The 15,125-nt window shown below is 45.4% G+C and overlaps 1 protein-coding gene across 1 annotated transcript; it reads right to left on the bottom strand.

Annotated features, from left to right (window-relative positions):
• Positions 1 to 649: 649 nt before the first annotated feature.
• Positions 650 to 7,477, bottom strand: LOC119963757 (interleukin-8-like). Its single transcript, XM_038793057.1, has 4 exons — positions 7,333 to 7,477; positions 6,279 to 6,405; positions 6,089 to 6,160; positions 650 to 1,433 (listed from the first exon to the last, which is right to left on the bottom strand). The coding sequence occupies exons 1-4, from the start codon at positions 7,394 to 7,396 to the stop codon at positions 1,388 to 1,390; spliced, it is 309 nt and encodes a 102-aa protein (XP_038648985.1). The 5' UTR covers positions 7,397 to 7,477; the 3' UTR covers positions 650 to 1,387.
• Positions 7,478 to 15,125: the final 7,648 nt, after the last annotated feature.

Here is a 15,125-nt window from a genome sequence, read left to right as displayed (position 1 = left end):
GGGGCATCGTGGTGCAGTTGCGGCGATTCTCCGGCCCGGCGCTGGGCTCGGAGTGTCGCCCCCTATAAGTGGCTGTGAAATACTTTGCGATGTCTTCCGATTCTGAAAGGTGCTGTCTAAATCCAATTACTTTCTTGGCTGTTGAATGCTTAGCAGGAACCTCTGGTGTCATATGTTTCACACAAAAAGTGTAAGCAATTGATACCCTTTGGAAATGGTTATTCAACTTCAGTTTACTATTCCTTCTGAAAAGGAATTAGCACCGTAAACAGATCATCTCAAGCGATTTATGGACCAGATTTTCTGCCCGTTTACGTCAGCAGGATCTTCTGGCCCAGTCCATGGCGTACCCCCACTGCGGGTTCCCCCAACGTCGTGAGGGGTGCAATTGATGGGGAACCCCGTTAACAATGGCGGAGCCAGAGAATCCCGCCATCGGTGGGCCACCTCTGCGAAAGACACGGTGGGTGGCATGGAAATCCCAACAAGTTTATGGTAAATAGATAGAGCAGGGCATTAATTGGGATAGCCCTTTCATAAAAGGAAGCACAGGCATCCTGGACTAAAAACTTGCATTTTTTGGTGAAAGATTCAATTCGTCTACAACGTTTGATATTTAAAATAGTTATTTAATGACAGAAACAGTTCATGAATCAATAATAATGATCTTTATTGTCACAAGTAGGCTGACATTAACAGTGCAATGAAATTACTGTGAAAAGCCCCAAAGTATTGCGCTCTACAGTATAAATTAATTATAAACCCGTTAAAAATTGCTTTTCACTCATTGTTTGCTGCTCTCTCGATATAAAACAATGCTTTACAGCAAAATCACATTCAAAAATAAAAATAACAGCATAAATATTAAATATGTACAGTGACATAGAATGGAACATACAACGTAGAAAACTTTGCACGTTTTAGGCCCGGAAAATCTGGGCCTTTCTCTGTTGAAACACTAGTGAGGATTTGGTACAACCAGGACATTCTCCCATTAGAATTACAACAGGAAACTGTTTTTTTTTAAAAAAACAGAGTTTTCAGGACCAGGATTATACTGGGAAATGAAGGTGAACGTAACATGGCAGTAACCATCCAAAGGTGATATTCTGATTGGAATAATCTAAAATATTTCATTAAACAATCAGGAATTCAGTGCCAGCCTTCATTCTATCACTCAGCCACCACCAATTACGTTACCAAGAATACATCAAATAAAATATAAATAAACTCCAGAGTTTAAAACAATGATTTCACTTGAAAATATTTTAAAATTAACTGATAGATCTAAACTTTATGCTATCATGTAAATTGATCATACATCCATAGGAAGGTACAAAAAACCTGAATAGGCCTTTGACTCAACAACGCTTCAGATTCTTGATATTCAGACATTGACCTCCTCCTCACTGAAATTTGCCTGTTTCTTGAAACTGCACAGAATTCAAGAAAGGATAAAAATTATACTGTGAATTTCTAAGGTTACTGTGGGCTAATGTTTACATCAATAATACTCAGATTTTGAAAACTGTTGGCACATTTACATTACATTTTCTCAGAGGATAAATTACAATCACAGTATGACAGAATATTATCACTTTCCCTGTGCAATAACTGGGCCAGGGCAACTGAGACAGAAGGAAAGAAACCATTTCCGTGAACGTTTTTTAAAACTTAGCTGTTGGGGAGGCTTTAAACTAGTATGGCAAGGGGATGGGTACCTGAGCAGGGAGTTAGAGAAGGTGGAAACTGGGTTAGAAACAAACGACAGGAGAAGCAAAAGCAAGGGAGGAAGACATGGGAATAAAAGGCAAAAAGCAAACAGTGGCTCTTGCGATGGGCTCAGTGTAAGGAAACGTGGTAGGAAAACAAAATTAAGAGTTCTATGTTTTCGTGCACGTAGAATAAAAAGTAAGACAAATGCACTGATAGCACAAGTAGAGTTAAATGGGTACGGTCTGATAGCCATTACTGATGGGAAATCAATATTCAGAGTTACTTGGCTTTTCAGAAAGCCGGGCGGAAGGAAAAGGCAGTGGGGTAGCTCTGTCAATAACAGAGGGAATAAATACAGTTCTGAGGGACAATCTAGGCTCAGGATGTGGAGTTGATTTGGATGGAAATGACAGATGCCAAAGGAAGAAAGAGAGTGGTAGGAGTATTGTATAGGCCCCTGAAAAGTAGCCACAGTGTGGGAAATAGTTCGTAAAAACAGGCAATCATAGCTTTTTGAGGTACATTAAAAAGGAAAGAGAAGTAAAAGAAAGCATTGGCCACTTAGAAAATGAAACTAGAGAAGTAATTATGGAGAACAAGGAAATGGTAAGGAATTAAATAGCTATTTTGCATTGATCTTTACTGTAGAGGATGCCACTAGCATCCCAGAAATAGGAACAAATATGGGGAAGGAATTAAATAGTCACCAATACCAGAGAATTGGTTTTGGGAAAACTAATGAGGTTAAAGGCTGAAAAATCCCCTGGACCTGATGGTTTGCATACCAGGATCTTAAAGGAGGTAACTACAGAGATTGTGGATGCATTAGTAATAATTTTCCAAATATCCTTGGATTCTGAAACTGTGCCAAAGGATTGGAAAACTGCCAACATGGTACCCATGTTCGAAGGGGAAGGTAGCAAACTACAGGCCAGTTAGTCTAACTTCAGGTAATAAAAAAATATTAGAATCAATTATTAAGGAGAGAATAACAGTGGTAACCTGATTAGGCAGAGTCAGCATGGTTTCAAGAAGTGCAAATCATGTTTGACAAATTTACTAGGGTTCCTTGAAGAGGTATCAACCAGGATAGATAGAGGAGAAGCAGTCAATGTTGTATACTTGGATTTTTAACAGGCATTTAATAAGGTGCCAGACAAAAGGTTATTATATAAGATAGGAACTCATGGTGTTGGAGGTAATATTTTGGCTTGGATAGAGGTTTGGCTAACTAACAGGAAGCAACGAGTAGTGATAAGAGGGTCGTTCTCAGCTTGGAAGGCCGTAACCAATGGAGTGCTGCAGGGATCAGTGCTGGAATCGCAGCTCTTTACAAAATATATTTCTGATTTGGAGGGTGCACTGTGGCCAAATTTGCAAATGATACAAAGGCGGGAGTGATGGCAGGCTGTCAGGAGGATATGCACAGTTTAGAGAGAGATGTGAACAGGTTAAATGAGTGGGCAGAAATTTGGCAAATGGAATTCAATGTGGGAAAATGTGAGATTGTTTGTTTTGGAAGAAAGAATGAGAAGGTGGATTATTATTTAAATGAAGAGAGAAACCATAAGACCATAAGACATAGGAGCGGAAGTAAGGCCATTCGGCCCATCGAGTCCACTCCACCATTCAATCATGGTTGATTTCAACTCCATTTACCCGCTCTCTCCCCATAGCCCTTAATTCCTCGAGAAATCAAGAATTTATCAATTTCTGTCTTAAAGACACTCAACGTCCCGGCCTCCACTGCCCTCTGTGGCAATGAATTCCACAGACCTACCACTCTCTGGCTAAAGAAATTTCTCCTCATCTCTGTTCTAAAGTGACTCCCTTTTATTCTAAGGCTGTGCCCCCGCGTCCTAGTCTCCCCTGCTAATGGAAACAACTTCCCTACGTCCATCCTATCCAAGCCATTCATTATCTTGTAAGTTTCTATTAGATCTCCCCTCAACCTCCTAAACTCCAATGAATATAATCCCACGATCCTCAGACGTTCATCGTATGTTAGGCCTACCATTCCTGGGATCATCCGTGTGAATCTCCGCTGGACCCGCTCCAGTGCCAGTATGTCCTTCCTGAGGTGTGGGGCCCAAAATTGCTCACAGTATTCTAAATGGGGCCTAACTAGTGCTTTATAAAGCCTCAGAAGTACATCCCTGCTTTTATATTCCAAGCCTCTTGAGATAAATGACAACATTACATTTGCTTTCTTAATTACGGACTCAACCTGCAAGTTTACCTTTAGAGAATCCTGGACTAGGACTCCCAAGTCCCTTTGCACTTTAGCATTATGAATTTTGTCACCGTTTAGAAAATAGTCCATGCCTCTATTCTTTTTTCCAAAGTGCAAGACCTCGCACTTGCCCACGTTGAATTTCATCAGCCACTTTTTGGACCATTCTCCTAAACTGTCTAAATCTTTCTGCAGCCTCCCCACCTCCTCAATACTACCTGCTCCTCCACCTATCTTTGTATCATCGGCAAACTTGGCCAGAATGCCCCCAGTCCCGTCATCTAGATCGTTAATATATAAAGAGAACAGCTGTGGCCCCAACACTGAACCCTGCGGGACACCACTTGTCACCGGTTGCCATTCCGAAAAAGAACCTTTTATCCCAACTCTCTGTCTTCTGTCTGACAGCCAATCGTCAATCCATGTTAGTACCTTGCCTCGAATACCATGGGCCCTTATTTTACTCAGCAGTCTCCCGTGAGGCACCTTGTCAAAGGCCTTTTGGAAGTCAAGATAGATAATATCCATTGGCTCTCCTTGGTCTAACCTATTTGTTATCTCTTCAAAGAACTCTAACAGGTTTGTCAGGCACGACCTCCCCTTACTAAATCCATGCTGACTTGTCCTAATCCGACCCTGCACTTCCAAGAATTTAGAAATCTCATCCTTAACGATGGATTCTAGAATTTTGCCAACAACCGAGGTTAGGCTAATTGGCCTATAATTTTTCATCTTTTTTCTTGTTCCTTTCTTGAACAGGGTGTTACAACAGCGATTTTCCAATCCTCTGGGACTTTCCCTGATTCCAGTGACTTTTGAAAGATCATAACTAACGCCTCCACTATTTCTTCAGCTATCTCCTTTAGAACTCTAGGATGTAGCCCATCTGGGCCCGGAGATTTATCAATTTTCAGACCTTTTAGTTTCTCTAGCACCTTCTCCTTTGTGATGGCAACCATATTCAACTCTGCCCCCTGACTTTCCTGAATTGTTGGGATATTACTCATGTCTTCTACTGTGAAGACTGACGCAAAGTACTTATTAAGTTCCTCAGCTATTTCCTTGTCTCCCATCACTAGATTACCAGCGTCATTTTGGATCGGCCCAATGTCTACTTTTGCCTCCCGTTTGTTTTTAATGTATTTAAAGAAACTTTTACTATCATTCCTAATGTTACTGGCTAGCCTACCTTCATATTTGATCCTCTCCTTCCTTCCAGAAACTGCAGAAAGCAGTAGCACAAAGTGACTTGGGGTGTTTGTTCACGAATCCCAGAAAGCTAGCATTATAGGCGCACAAGGTAATAGGGAAAACAAATGGAATGCTGGCTTTTATTTCAAGGGAACTGGAGTATAAAAGTAAAGAGGTGTATCTGCAACTGTACAAGGTACTAGTGAGGCCAGATTTAAAATACTGCGGACAGTTTTGATCTCCTTATTTATCATTTGAGGCAGTACAAAGGAGGCTTACTAGGATGAACCTGGGTATGGAGGGGCTGCCATCTGAGGAAGGATTAAACAGGTTGGGTCTATACTCCTTGGAGTTCAGAAAAATGAGATGCAATATGATTGAAACATACAAGATTCTTCTTAGGGGATAGACAGGGTAAATGCTGGGTGGGGGGGGGGGTGTTTCCACTCATGGGAAAGTGTAGGACCAGAGGGCATGGTCACAGAGGAAAGGGGTGCTCATTTAAGATGGGCTTGAGGAAGAATTTTTCCTCTCAAAGGGTGGTGAATCTTTGGAGTTCTTTACCCCAGGAAGCTGTGCAGACTGAGTCCTTGAACATGTTCAAGGCTGAGATCATAGGTTGTTAATCAGTAGGGGGATTAAGGACTATGGAGAAAAGGCAGGAAAGTTGACTCAGTGGGTGTTAGATCAGCCATGATCTTATTAAATGGTTTGAAGGGTTGAATAGTCTACTCCTGTTCCTATTTCTTATGGTCCTGTGGCATATATCTGATAAAGCAGAGACACCGTGGCAACTGAATTTGAAGCTTCGACTGAACATAAAGTGAAACATTTCCTGGGGCGATTTAAACTCCATGAAAATCGGTGGCTTTTGAGTGAATTAAAATCTTGCCCAAATTCCCCCCTTAACATTATTGTTGCTCAGATTAAGTAACACAAAGAACTTACTATCTTTTAACAATCATCTTCACCCAAGGTGCCTTCGGATTCAGACAGACTTTATGACCTTTGACACTGACACTGAGGAAAGAAAAAAACAATAACAATTAGCTGAAATGACCTGCTCGATAGTCCAGATTAAATATCGTTAGTGCAAGAAACAGAAGCTGTCTAAGGACGTTGCTTAATAAATACTTACATGATCTCCACATTAGGACAGTGGGGTCCACTTTCAAAAATCTTAAGATCCTGTATGAACTTTGGATGAATGGGCGTCGAGTGTATTTTGATGCAATTACATCGCAAATTCATTCCTGTTGCTCCAGCTGTGAAGTGAACAAATGACAGAACTTTACTCGCTAGATTTTTAAAAGTGATACTCTCTATTTCAGGTCTATATCTAGTTATGCATATTTATAACTGAACAAGTTCAAAACAACTTTTACATCAAATCACATTCTTCTCCCCACAAACTCTTTAAAAAGACAACCGAGATCCTGTTATCAATAGTTAGTGAAAGGACTATTGCAGTTTGAAAACAGGAATGGCTGATGTTGAAGTGAATCCCGTTCTGGAGTAAAGCCTGTACTTGCTGGGGTCACACCTTCTCTTAGATTTCACTCTATCTTTCGGGTTCTTCTGAATTATACATAGTCCCTGCTACAATACAACTCCTCATATTACCCTGTATTGATGGATGGGATTTCATTCAGTTTGGTATACAATGCATATTTGAGGTTGAAAAACATATTTATCGCCACACCTGTTTAATAGATCCCTGGCAGTCCTTAGTTCCGTGTTTGATAGGAGCTCACTCAGATTGTTTTTTTTTATTTAAAGACCCCAATTCTTTTTTTTCCAATTAAGGGGCAATTTAGAGTGGCCAATCCACCTACCCTGCACATCTTTGGGTTGTGGGGGTGAGACCCACGAAGACACAGGGAAAATGTGCAAACTCCACACGGACAGTGACCCGGGGCCAGGATCGAACCCGGGTCCTCGGCGCTATGAGACAGCAGTGCTAACCACTGCCCCTCAGTCAGATTGTTAATGCTTTTTTTTTTACTGACAATGGTCTTCTCTATCAGTATTTTTAATGAGTTTTTATGACTATGGAATTAAATAAATCTAAATCCAGCTATTGATAGTAGTAAGCGCTGTTAGTTAAACAATTTATAGCAAGTGAAGAATGCATATGTACGAGTATGACTTCAGATTCTGTATAGCTACCATGGAGTTAGGTCATTTCTTACCTTGCTTGGGAACCATGTACAGTGCGAAGAGAATGAGGATGGTGAGAGTAACTTTGCTGATCATTGTTCTTCACCGTATGATGTTCTTTATCTTCTTGCTGCTCTGCTGCTGCTGTGGTGGTGTTGTGTCTATCAGCTCCCTTTCACACAGCTGCTGCTTTTATTCAGCAAATCCCGTGAATCAATGCTGTGATATCACATTGCCTGGAGTTTCCAAGAAGTGAGGCTTGCATGAACAATATGACAGACAGAATAAATAAACTGCACGGATGATTGGAATCAGAAATTAAAGCATTTCCCAAATGCACTTTTCCATTCGCAAGCTTGCTTCCTTTCCAGATCTTGTTGATCTGAAACAGCTGTTGATTTCTGATGAATTGCAGTTGTCACTTACAGCACAGATGGATGCCATTTGGCCCATTGAGCCAATGCCGACCCCCCCCCCCCCCCCCCCCCCAATCCCACACCCCCATGGAGATGGAGAGAAGGGGACGTGGTTTCAGTTTTTTTCTTTCTTTGACTTAGATTATGGGAGAGGTGGGTGGGAGGGAGCAAGAGTGCTGACATGCAGAGGCGTGCTGTGGCGCAGGGGCACAAGAGTCGATGGTAGTCGATACCTCATGGAGACCCCATTGGTGCGAACCGACGATCCGGGAAAGTTGGCTAAGACAGAAGTATGCCTGATTTGGTGGGGCGGGGGGGAGGGGGGGGGGGGCAGGGGTCCCCCCCCCCGACCTGATTGATGACCTGGAACATTCAGGGACTAAGTAAACCTGTTGAGAGGTTGCGCGTGTTTGCAAATTTGAGGAGTCTAAAGACGGACGTAAGAAAGCGATGTGAAAGTGGCGGACCAGACAAGGCTAAGGAAAGTTTGTTTGGGGCTAGACATGTAAACAAGAGGGGTGCCAGTGCTGATTGGTAAGAGGGCGGCCTTCGCAGCAGGCCAGATTATGGCTGTCCTGGGGGGTACATTTGAGATGGTGAGTGGGGCCTGGAAGGCATCCCGGTTGTATTGGGCAACATCTATCCCTCAAACTGGAATGATGTGGAATTCATGAGGGGAGTTCTGCCATGACCCCAGACTTGATGCACAGGTTGATCCTTTGGGGAGAACTTTAATATGGTGCTGGACCCTGAGTTAGACCGGTCATGTCCTAGACCCAGGAAGTTGCCAGCGATGGCTAGGGAGCTGTCGGGGTTTCTGGCATATATGGGTGGGGTGGACCCGTGGCGCTTCAGGAGGCCAAGGGTGAGGGAATTTTATTTTCTCTCAAGTCCATAAGGGATATTCCCGGATCAACTTTATTTTCATGGGGATCTACAAGCGGAGAGGGCGCCCCCCCAGAGGCTCCTATGGAGAATGTATGTGGGATTTCTTGTTGATAAAAGAATCTGTGAGAGGCTAGAAGGGGCCATTCAGAATTATGTTGACCAGAATAACACAGGTGACATCTCCGCCAGTGTGGTGTGGGAGGCACTGAATTCGGGGAGAGGTTATTTCATCTGCACAAGGAGAAGGTGGAGCAGGAAGAGAGGCTAAGGCTGATGGAGGCAATTTTGACGGTAGATCGAAAATACTCGGTGTCACCAGAGGAAGTGCTGCTTAAGAAATGACAGAGGCTCCAAATGGAGTTTGGGCTTGTTTCTGCTGAGATGACAATGAGGCAACTGCTTAAGGTTGAGGGGTGGTGTAGGAATACGGAGAGACAGCCAGCTGGATACTTGCTGCACAATTGAGGAAGCAGGTGGTGGCGAGGGAGGTTGGTGGGTTGAGGGATGAAGGGGGCAAAGTGGTAATGGAACCGGAGGATGAGATTGGGAACCGGAGGGGATTAACGGAGGGCAGCACGGTAGCACAGTGGTTAGCACTGTGGCTTCACTGCTCCAGGGTCCCAGGTTCGATTCCCAGCATGGGTCACTGTCTGTGCGGAGTCTGCACATTCTCCTCCTGGCTGCGTGGGTTTCCTCCGGGTACTCCGGTTTCCTCCCACAGTCCAAAGATGTGCAGGTTAGGTGGACTGGCCATGTTAAATTGCTCTTAGTGTCCAAAAAGGTTCGGTGGGGTTACTGGGTTACGGGGATGAAGTTGAGTAGGATGCTCTTTCCGAGGGTTGGTGCAGTCTCGATGAGCTGAATGGCCTCCTTCTGCACTGTAAATTCTATGATTCTATGAACGGAGTATTTGAGGACTTTTACCAGAAGCTATTCCAGTTGGAAGCCCCGCCGGGAACTTGGGAAGAAGAGATTTTCTGAATAGTTTGGAGTTTCCGAAGGTAGAGCAGATAAGAGCCCCAGTAGGGCAGCAAGAGGTGTTGGAGTGTGTGGGGTCGTTGCAGTGCGAGAAGGCCCTGGGCCCAGATGGATTCCCCGCTGAGTTCTATAAGCTGTTTGGTTCGCTATTGGGTCCCTTATTGGTGGGGATGTATAATGAGGCGTTGGAGAAGGGTGAGCTCCCCCACCCCTCCCCAATGTTGTTCCAGGCATCTACCTCACTCTTTCTAAAGAAGGACGAAGACCCAAAGTAGTATGGGTCATACCGGCTGATTTCGCTACTGAACGTTGATGCCAAACCTTTGGCAAAATACTGGCTACATGGATAGACGGTTGTGTACCAGTTATGATTGGGGATGAGCAGATGGGATTTGTTAAGGGTAGGCAGTTGTTGGTGAATGTACGGAGGTTTTTGGATGTGATCACAATATCTACAGAGAGGGAAGTGGTGGAAGTGGTGGTGTCTATGGATGCAGAGATGGCGTTCGACCAGGTGGAGTGGGAGTAATTGCTCTATGTACTGGAGTGCTTTGGGTCTGGACAGGGTTAGTGGACTGGATTAGATTACTGTACAAAGCCTGAAGACAAGCACCCTGACTAATGGAGTCAGCTATAAGTACTTTACATTGCAGTGTGGGGCGAGGCGAGGTGCCCACTCTCCCCTTTACTCTTTGCTCTTGAGATCGAGCTACTGGCTCTACCGACTTCCTGGGAGTGGAGTGGTGGAACACCAGGGGTTGGATTCTTTGGTCGCTGACGCCGAAATCACGTTTGGCGATCGGCCGGAGAATCTCCGTTCACGACCGAATCGGAGGCAGCGCCGCTCTTACGATGCTCCGCCCCCTCCAAAGCGCCGTACTCGACAGCCTCAGGACATTGTTCCGTCGCCGACCAGCCGAGTTCCCGACGGCGTCAGTCGCGTGTGGTCTCATCCGTCGGGAATTCGGCGTGGCGGCTGCTGCCTCAGTCCAGTGCTGCCACAGTCGGGGGAGGGCCGATCCGCAGGCAGGGGGGACTTTGCCAGGGGCATGGGGCACTGTCGGGGGGTGGTCCAGGGCACGCGAGCCGGCCAAAGGGTGGGCACTATTTAGCAGGCCGGGTCCGCGTGCTGCCGCCGCCATGTTGCATGGTGCTTGGCGACCATGGACCCGGCAATTCTCCGGGCTGTATCGGCAACTAGAGCCGTGTACTCTACACTACTTTGATGCTAGCCCACAGCCAAATGGAGGATCGGTGGCCATTTTTTCTGCTTTGGCAAGATAATGGGGATCCTGAGAGATATCCTTCTCGGGATACAAACTCGACTCCGCCAACCAGCTCCAAAAGCTAAACCTGGTGAGACGCGTGGAGGGAATGAGGGAGGACTTTAGGAGATGGTATATTTTGCCATTGTCCCTGATGGGGAGAGTTCAGACAGTGGAGATGGTGATCTTACCGAAATTCTTGTTCATGTTTCGGAATCTGTCAATTTTCATGCCCAAATCGTTCTTTAGGAAAGTGAATAAGCTGATCCAGAGCTCGGTGTGGGCAGGCAAGGTTCCTCAAACCAGGAGGGGTTTCCTGGAGAAAGAGGGGAGGCCTAACGCTGCCAACGTGCAGAACTATTTCTGGGCATCAAACATTACCGTGGTTCAAAAGTGAACGGAGGATCAGGGGTTAGTATGGGGACGGGTGGAGGAGAATCGTGTAAGGGAATCACTTTGAGGGCATTGGGTTCAGAGCCTCTGCCATTCTCGCTGAACAGATATTCTTTGAATCAGGTGGTGATTTCTGCAGTGAGAGTATGGAACCAGTGTTGGCAGCATTTTGGGATGGAGAATATGTACATGAGGGCACCGATCTGTGACAACCACGGATTTGTCCCGTCAAGGCTAGTTGCTAGGTATCAGGAGTGGGACTGGTTGAGGACTGAGCATTTTGGGAACCTGTTTGTCGGTGCAAAGTTTGCGGGCCTGTCGGAGCTAGTAGAGGTTTATCAGTTGAGGCTGGTGGGGTTCTGGATGGGGGGGTTACCGAAGTATTGTCAAAGGTTTTGGGAATGGAAGTAACACCAAGCCCACGTGTAGCAATTTTTGGAGTGTCAAACAATCCGGGAAAGAAGCTGACACTATGGCCGTTGCCTCGCTGCTAGCCCAGAGGAGGATCTTGCTGAGTTGGCAGGATTCGGAGCTGCCAAGGGTAGGGCCATGCATGGAGGACCTGGCGAAATTCCTCCACTTAGAAAAGATTAAGTTCGCCATTAGGGGGGGGGGGGGGGGGGGGGGGGGACGAACTGTTCATTGACTTCTTTAAAGTGTACTAAAACATCAGGAGGGGGGTCTCGTTTTCTCTCTTCCTTTCTTTTATTTGTTAGGGGAGATGGGGAGGGGTCGAGGGTTATACTGGATAAAAAAGGGGGGAGATTGGAGGGAGTGTGGATAATTAGCGTTAGAAATCTTATTACATTGTTGTTTGTTTGTTATGCCTCTTTGAGATTTTCCGTTTCTGTAAATATTTGAAAATGCCCCCAATAACTTATCTTTTTAAAAAAGGAAGGCTCTCACCACCACCCTCTCAAGGACAAAGGGGAAAGGGCAATAAATGGTGGCCCAGCCAGCCACACTCACGTCCCATGATCATTTTTTAAAAAAGGGATGAAAAGTTGTGCAAAGTTACATCAGTGGTCTCAGTTGTTAGGACCTTTTGGCTCATCGTTATGGAAAAACAAAATCATCTGTTTGCTTGGCAGCCTGCCCTCAGGCCTGTCCAATTTGGAATGGTTGGAACCAATATCAGATGCATCGGACAGGAAAAAATTAAAGCGTTAATTTTGCAGTTGTGGTCCAGGGACCTCAGAGATACTCATCTTGGATATGGGGCAATGGAGCGAATGTGTAAGAGGGGGGCTTCTCTGAAAATTCCCAAGAGTGACTGTTTCCAACATTCGGACGGAGAATACACCCTCACTTGCCTTTGTTTCTTTTGCAAATTGCCAACAACAAATTAGCACGGGCTAACTCATACCAGCAATATTTATGTTTCAGACGACTTAGCAACCAGTCAAAAAATGAATCAAAATAGTTATAGCGAAAAAGCCCCTCTGATCCACAAGTGTGAGCAATTGCAGATTAGTTTGCGTCAGCGTTTTCCAATTACCACAGGTTTACTGTTACATCGACTGTTCAGCTAACATCCTGTAGCTCAGGGTCTCTGAGAGTTACAGCTACAGCAGGCAGAAAAAAATGGGGGAATTATACAGCAGCAACTAAACAATGGATTCAAGCTTAGATTGAAGTTCAATGAATACATTTAAACATTGGCAACATATTAAATTGATTAAAATCATTAAAATAACAAATATATTTTACACCAAAGTCTTTTGTTTGTCAGGTAAGCCCAGCTTTTGTTAATAGCAAGAAATGGGCATTTTTACAGGAGGATTCTCTAAAATACCGACAATTCATTATAAATGCCAGTGAATTACGCATAAAATGAGGCAAACCTTCATTGGGAGTGGAGTATCACCTACGTAGTGTGATAACATCAAACACAAACAATGTATTATACTATTTAACAACATACGCATAGAGAAATGTATGTTTCTCTGTCTCATTTAATTGTTGACTGACAAATATGTCTTCGGGAGATCTTGGGTAATGTTGGGTAGTGTCTTGAATGGGCAGTGTTCCTGCCTCTGATTCAGACACTCTGGTTTCAAGCCCCATTCCATGGCTTGATTACCAAGAAAGCGCCATCATGTCCAACCCAGGTTGAGGACAAACTTGTAAATCTTCCCAACATATACAAATGGCAGATGATAGGAGAGGGAGAAATTATTGATCATCTATGTGATGGGAAGAAAATTTGAGACTGTACCATCACTATTCATGGCTCCGGATGACAACATGCATGTAAAAGTGTAGGTTGCCACATCAACTTGGAGCCCTTTGGAGGTGGGGGCGGGTTGACTCAGTCGTGGCTGGATTATTCACGTGGACCAGTCTCCCACCAAACCTTCAAAAGCTGAATTAAAAAGACAGTTTCTGCAGCCAGGTCCTCATTGTTGGAGGGTGGGGCCCCCTCTATAGGGCGGCCTGCATGGAGTGCTGGTGCCTTGGTCTGCAGCTGTGTTCCCTTCTCCACACAGTTTAAATGCTCCCTGCTGGTTTTGGGAGGACAACTGGAAAACCTGCTGACCGGTGACCCTGTTGGCCCCAATGGCTCATGCTGAATGGGGGGAGGGGGGGTCAGGAAACTGGCATTCTGCCCAGCGCCAGTATGTTCTGGTCCCATCCACCTCTGGACCGAGTGCCCCGCAATCGTGCTCGCTACTTTAACAGACCAACAATGATGCATTGAAGCAAAAAAAAATCTTAGTGAATGTTCAGTTCAGACAACATTAACTCTGGTGTCACTTTTCTTGTAAACTTTCTCCAAAGATTCTGAGTAAAAGCTTAAGGGCAGAGGCAATGGTCGGGATTTCCGGTGCCCAATTGGGGAGGGTGTGTTCAATGGCGAGTTTGGAATATCTCAGGAGAAGGCCCTCAATGCGATTCCCGGTGGCAGAAATCCAGGACACGATTATCCCTGCAATCCCCCCCCCCCCCCGCCCCAATCAATGGCGAGCCATGTTTCCCACCGCCGAACGTTGGGAACTTAATTTGAATAAATTTGCATTTCATTATTGTAGCCACTCACAGAGGGTGGTGCTCTGAACACCCAGCATTGTAGTTATACAGGGATTGAAACTTAGCCTTCATGGGCCAGGCAAACTGCTCAGCCTGAGAGTGGAGGTTAGGTTAATATCTGTGTCTGTGCCGAGACCACAGGATACAGCTGAGTGGCTGAGGCTGTCACCACTCGCATCATATGGTGTGGGGCAGATGTGGATAAGGTTTTGTTCAGACATCAATCGAACTGAACACTGGGAAATCCATTTGGTGGCCAGGACTCTCCAGGAGCTGCCTATTCCTTGCAGAATGCTAGTTCTGTCCAGGGGGTGCCTGTAGATATGGCGTCTGGGTTACCGAACGCCGAAGGTCACGGCAGCATGCAAAATCAGAGGCCACCCTCCCAGTGATCCTCTGTGAAACCCGTGGCTCAGCCCAGGATGGCAGAAAAAGCCACCATTGGCATCGACAGGTCAAAAGCTGTTAACTCCGCCGAGTTCTGCGACGATTTATTCTGCGGTTTTGGCTAGAAGTATCAACCTCTAAATGGGCGCTGTGCTAGTAAGACATAGCATTTGTAAAGTCTGAAATTGGCACACTATTTTATTCCTAATCGTTGATTACCATACTGTTTAATTGCCTGGAGGTACTAAACCCATAAAACCCTCTGGTTACACTCTCAGATGCTGATTGGGCTGGAATCTCCGCAGCCCCGTGCCGAAACCACAGCCGGCGCGGGGGCGGAAAATCCAATTTCACGCCGTAATCGGGCCCGGCGCAGTTCGCCGATTCTCCGGGCCACGAAAATCGGCGTGACCGCGGAGTACACTGCGCGGCTGGGGGCCCATTTCCAGAAGCCCGCCCAGCGAACCT

This window comes from Scyliorhinus canicula, chromosome 3, assembly GCF_902713615.1.
Source record: "Scyliorhinus canicula chromosome 3, sScyCan1.1, whole genome shotgun sequence".
In the NCBI taxonomy this organism is placed as follows: Eukaryota; Metazoa; Chordata; class Chondrichthyes; order Carcharhiniformes; family Scyliorhinidae; genus Scyliorhinus; species Scyliorhinus canicula.
Note: the sequence above shows the minus strand (reverse complement) of the source record. Positions and strands in the feature narration are given on the sequence as shown.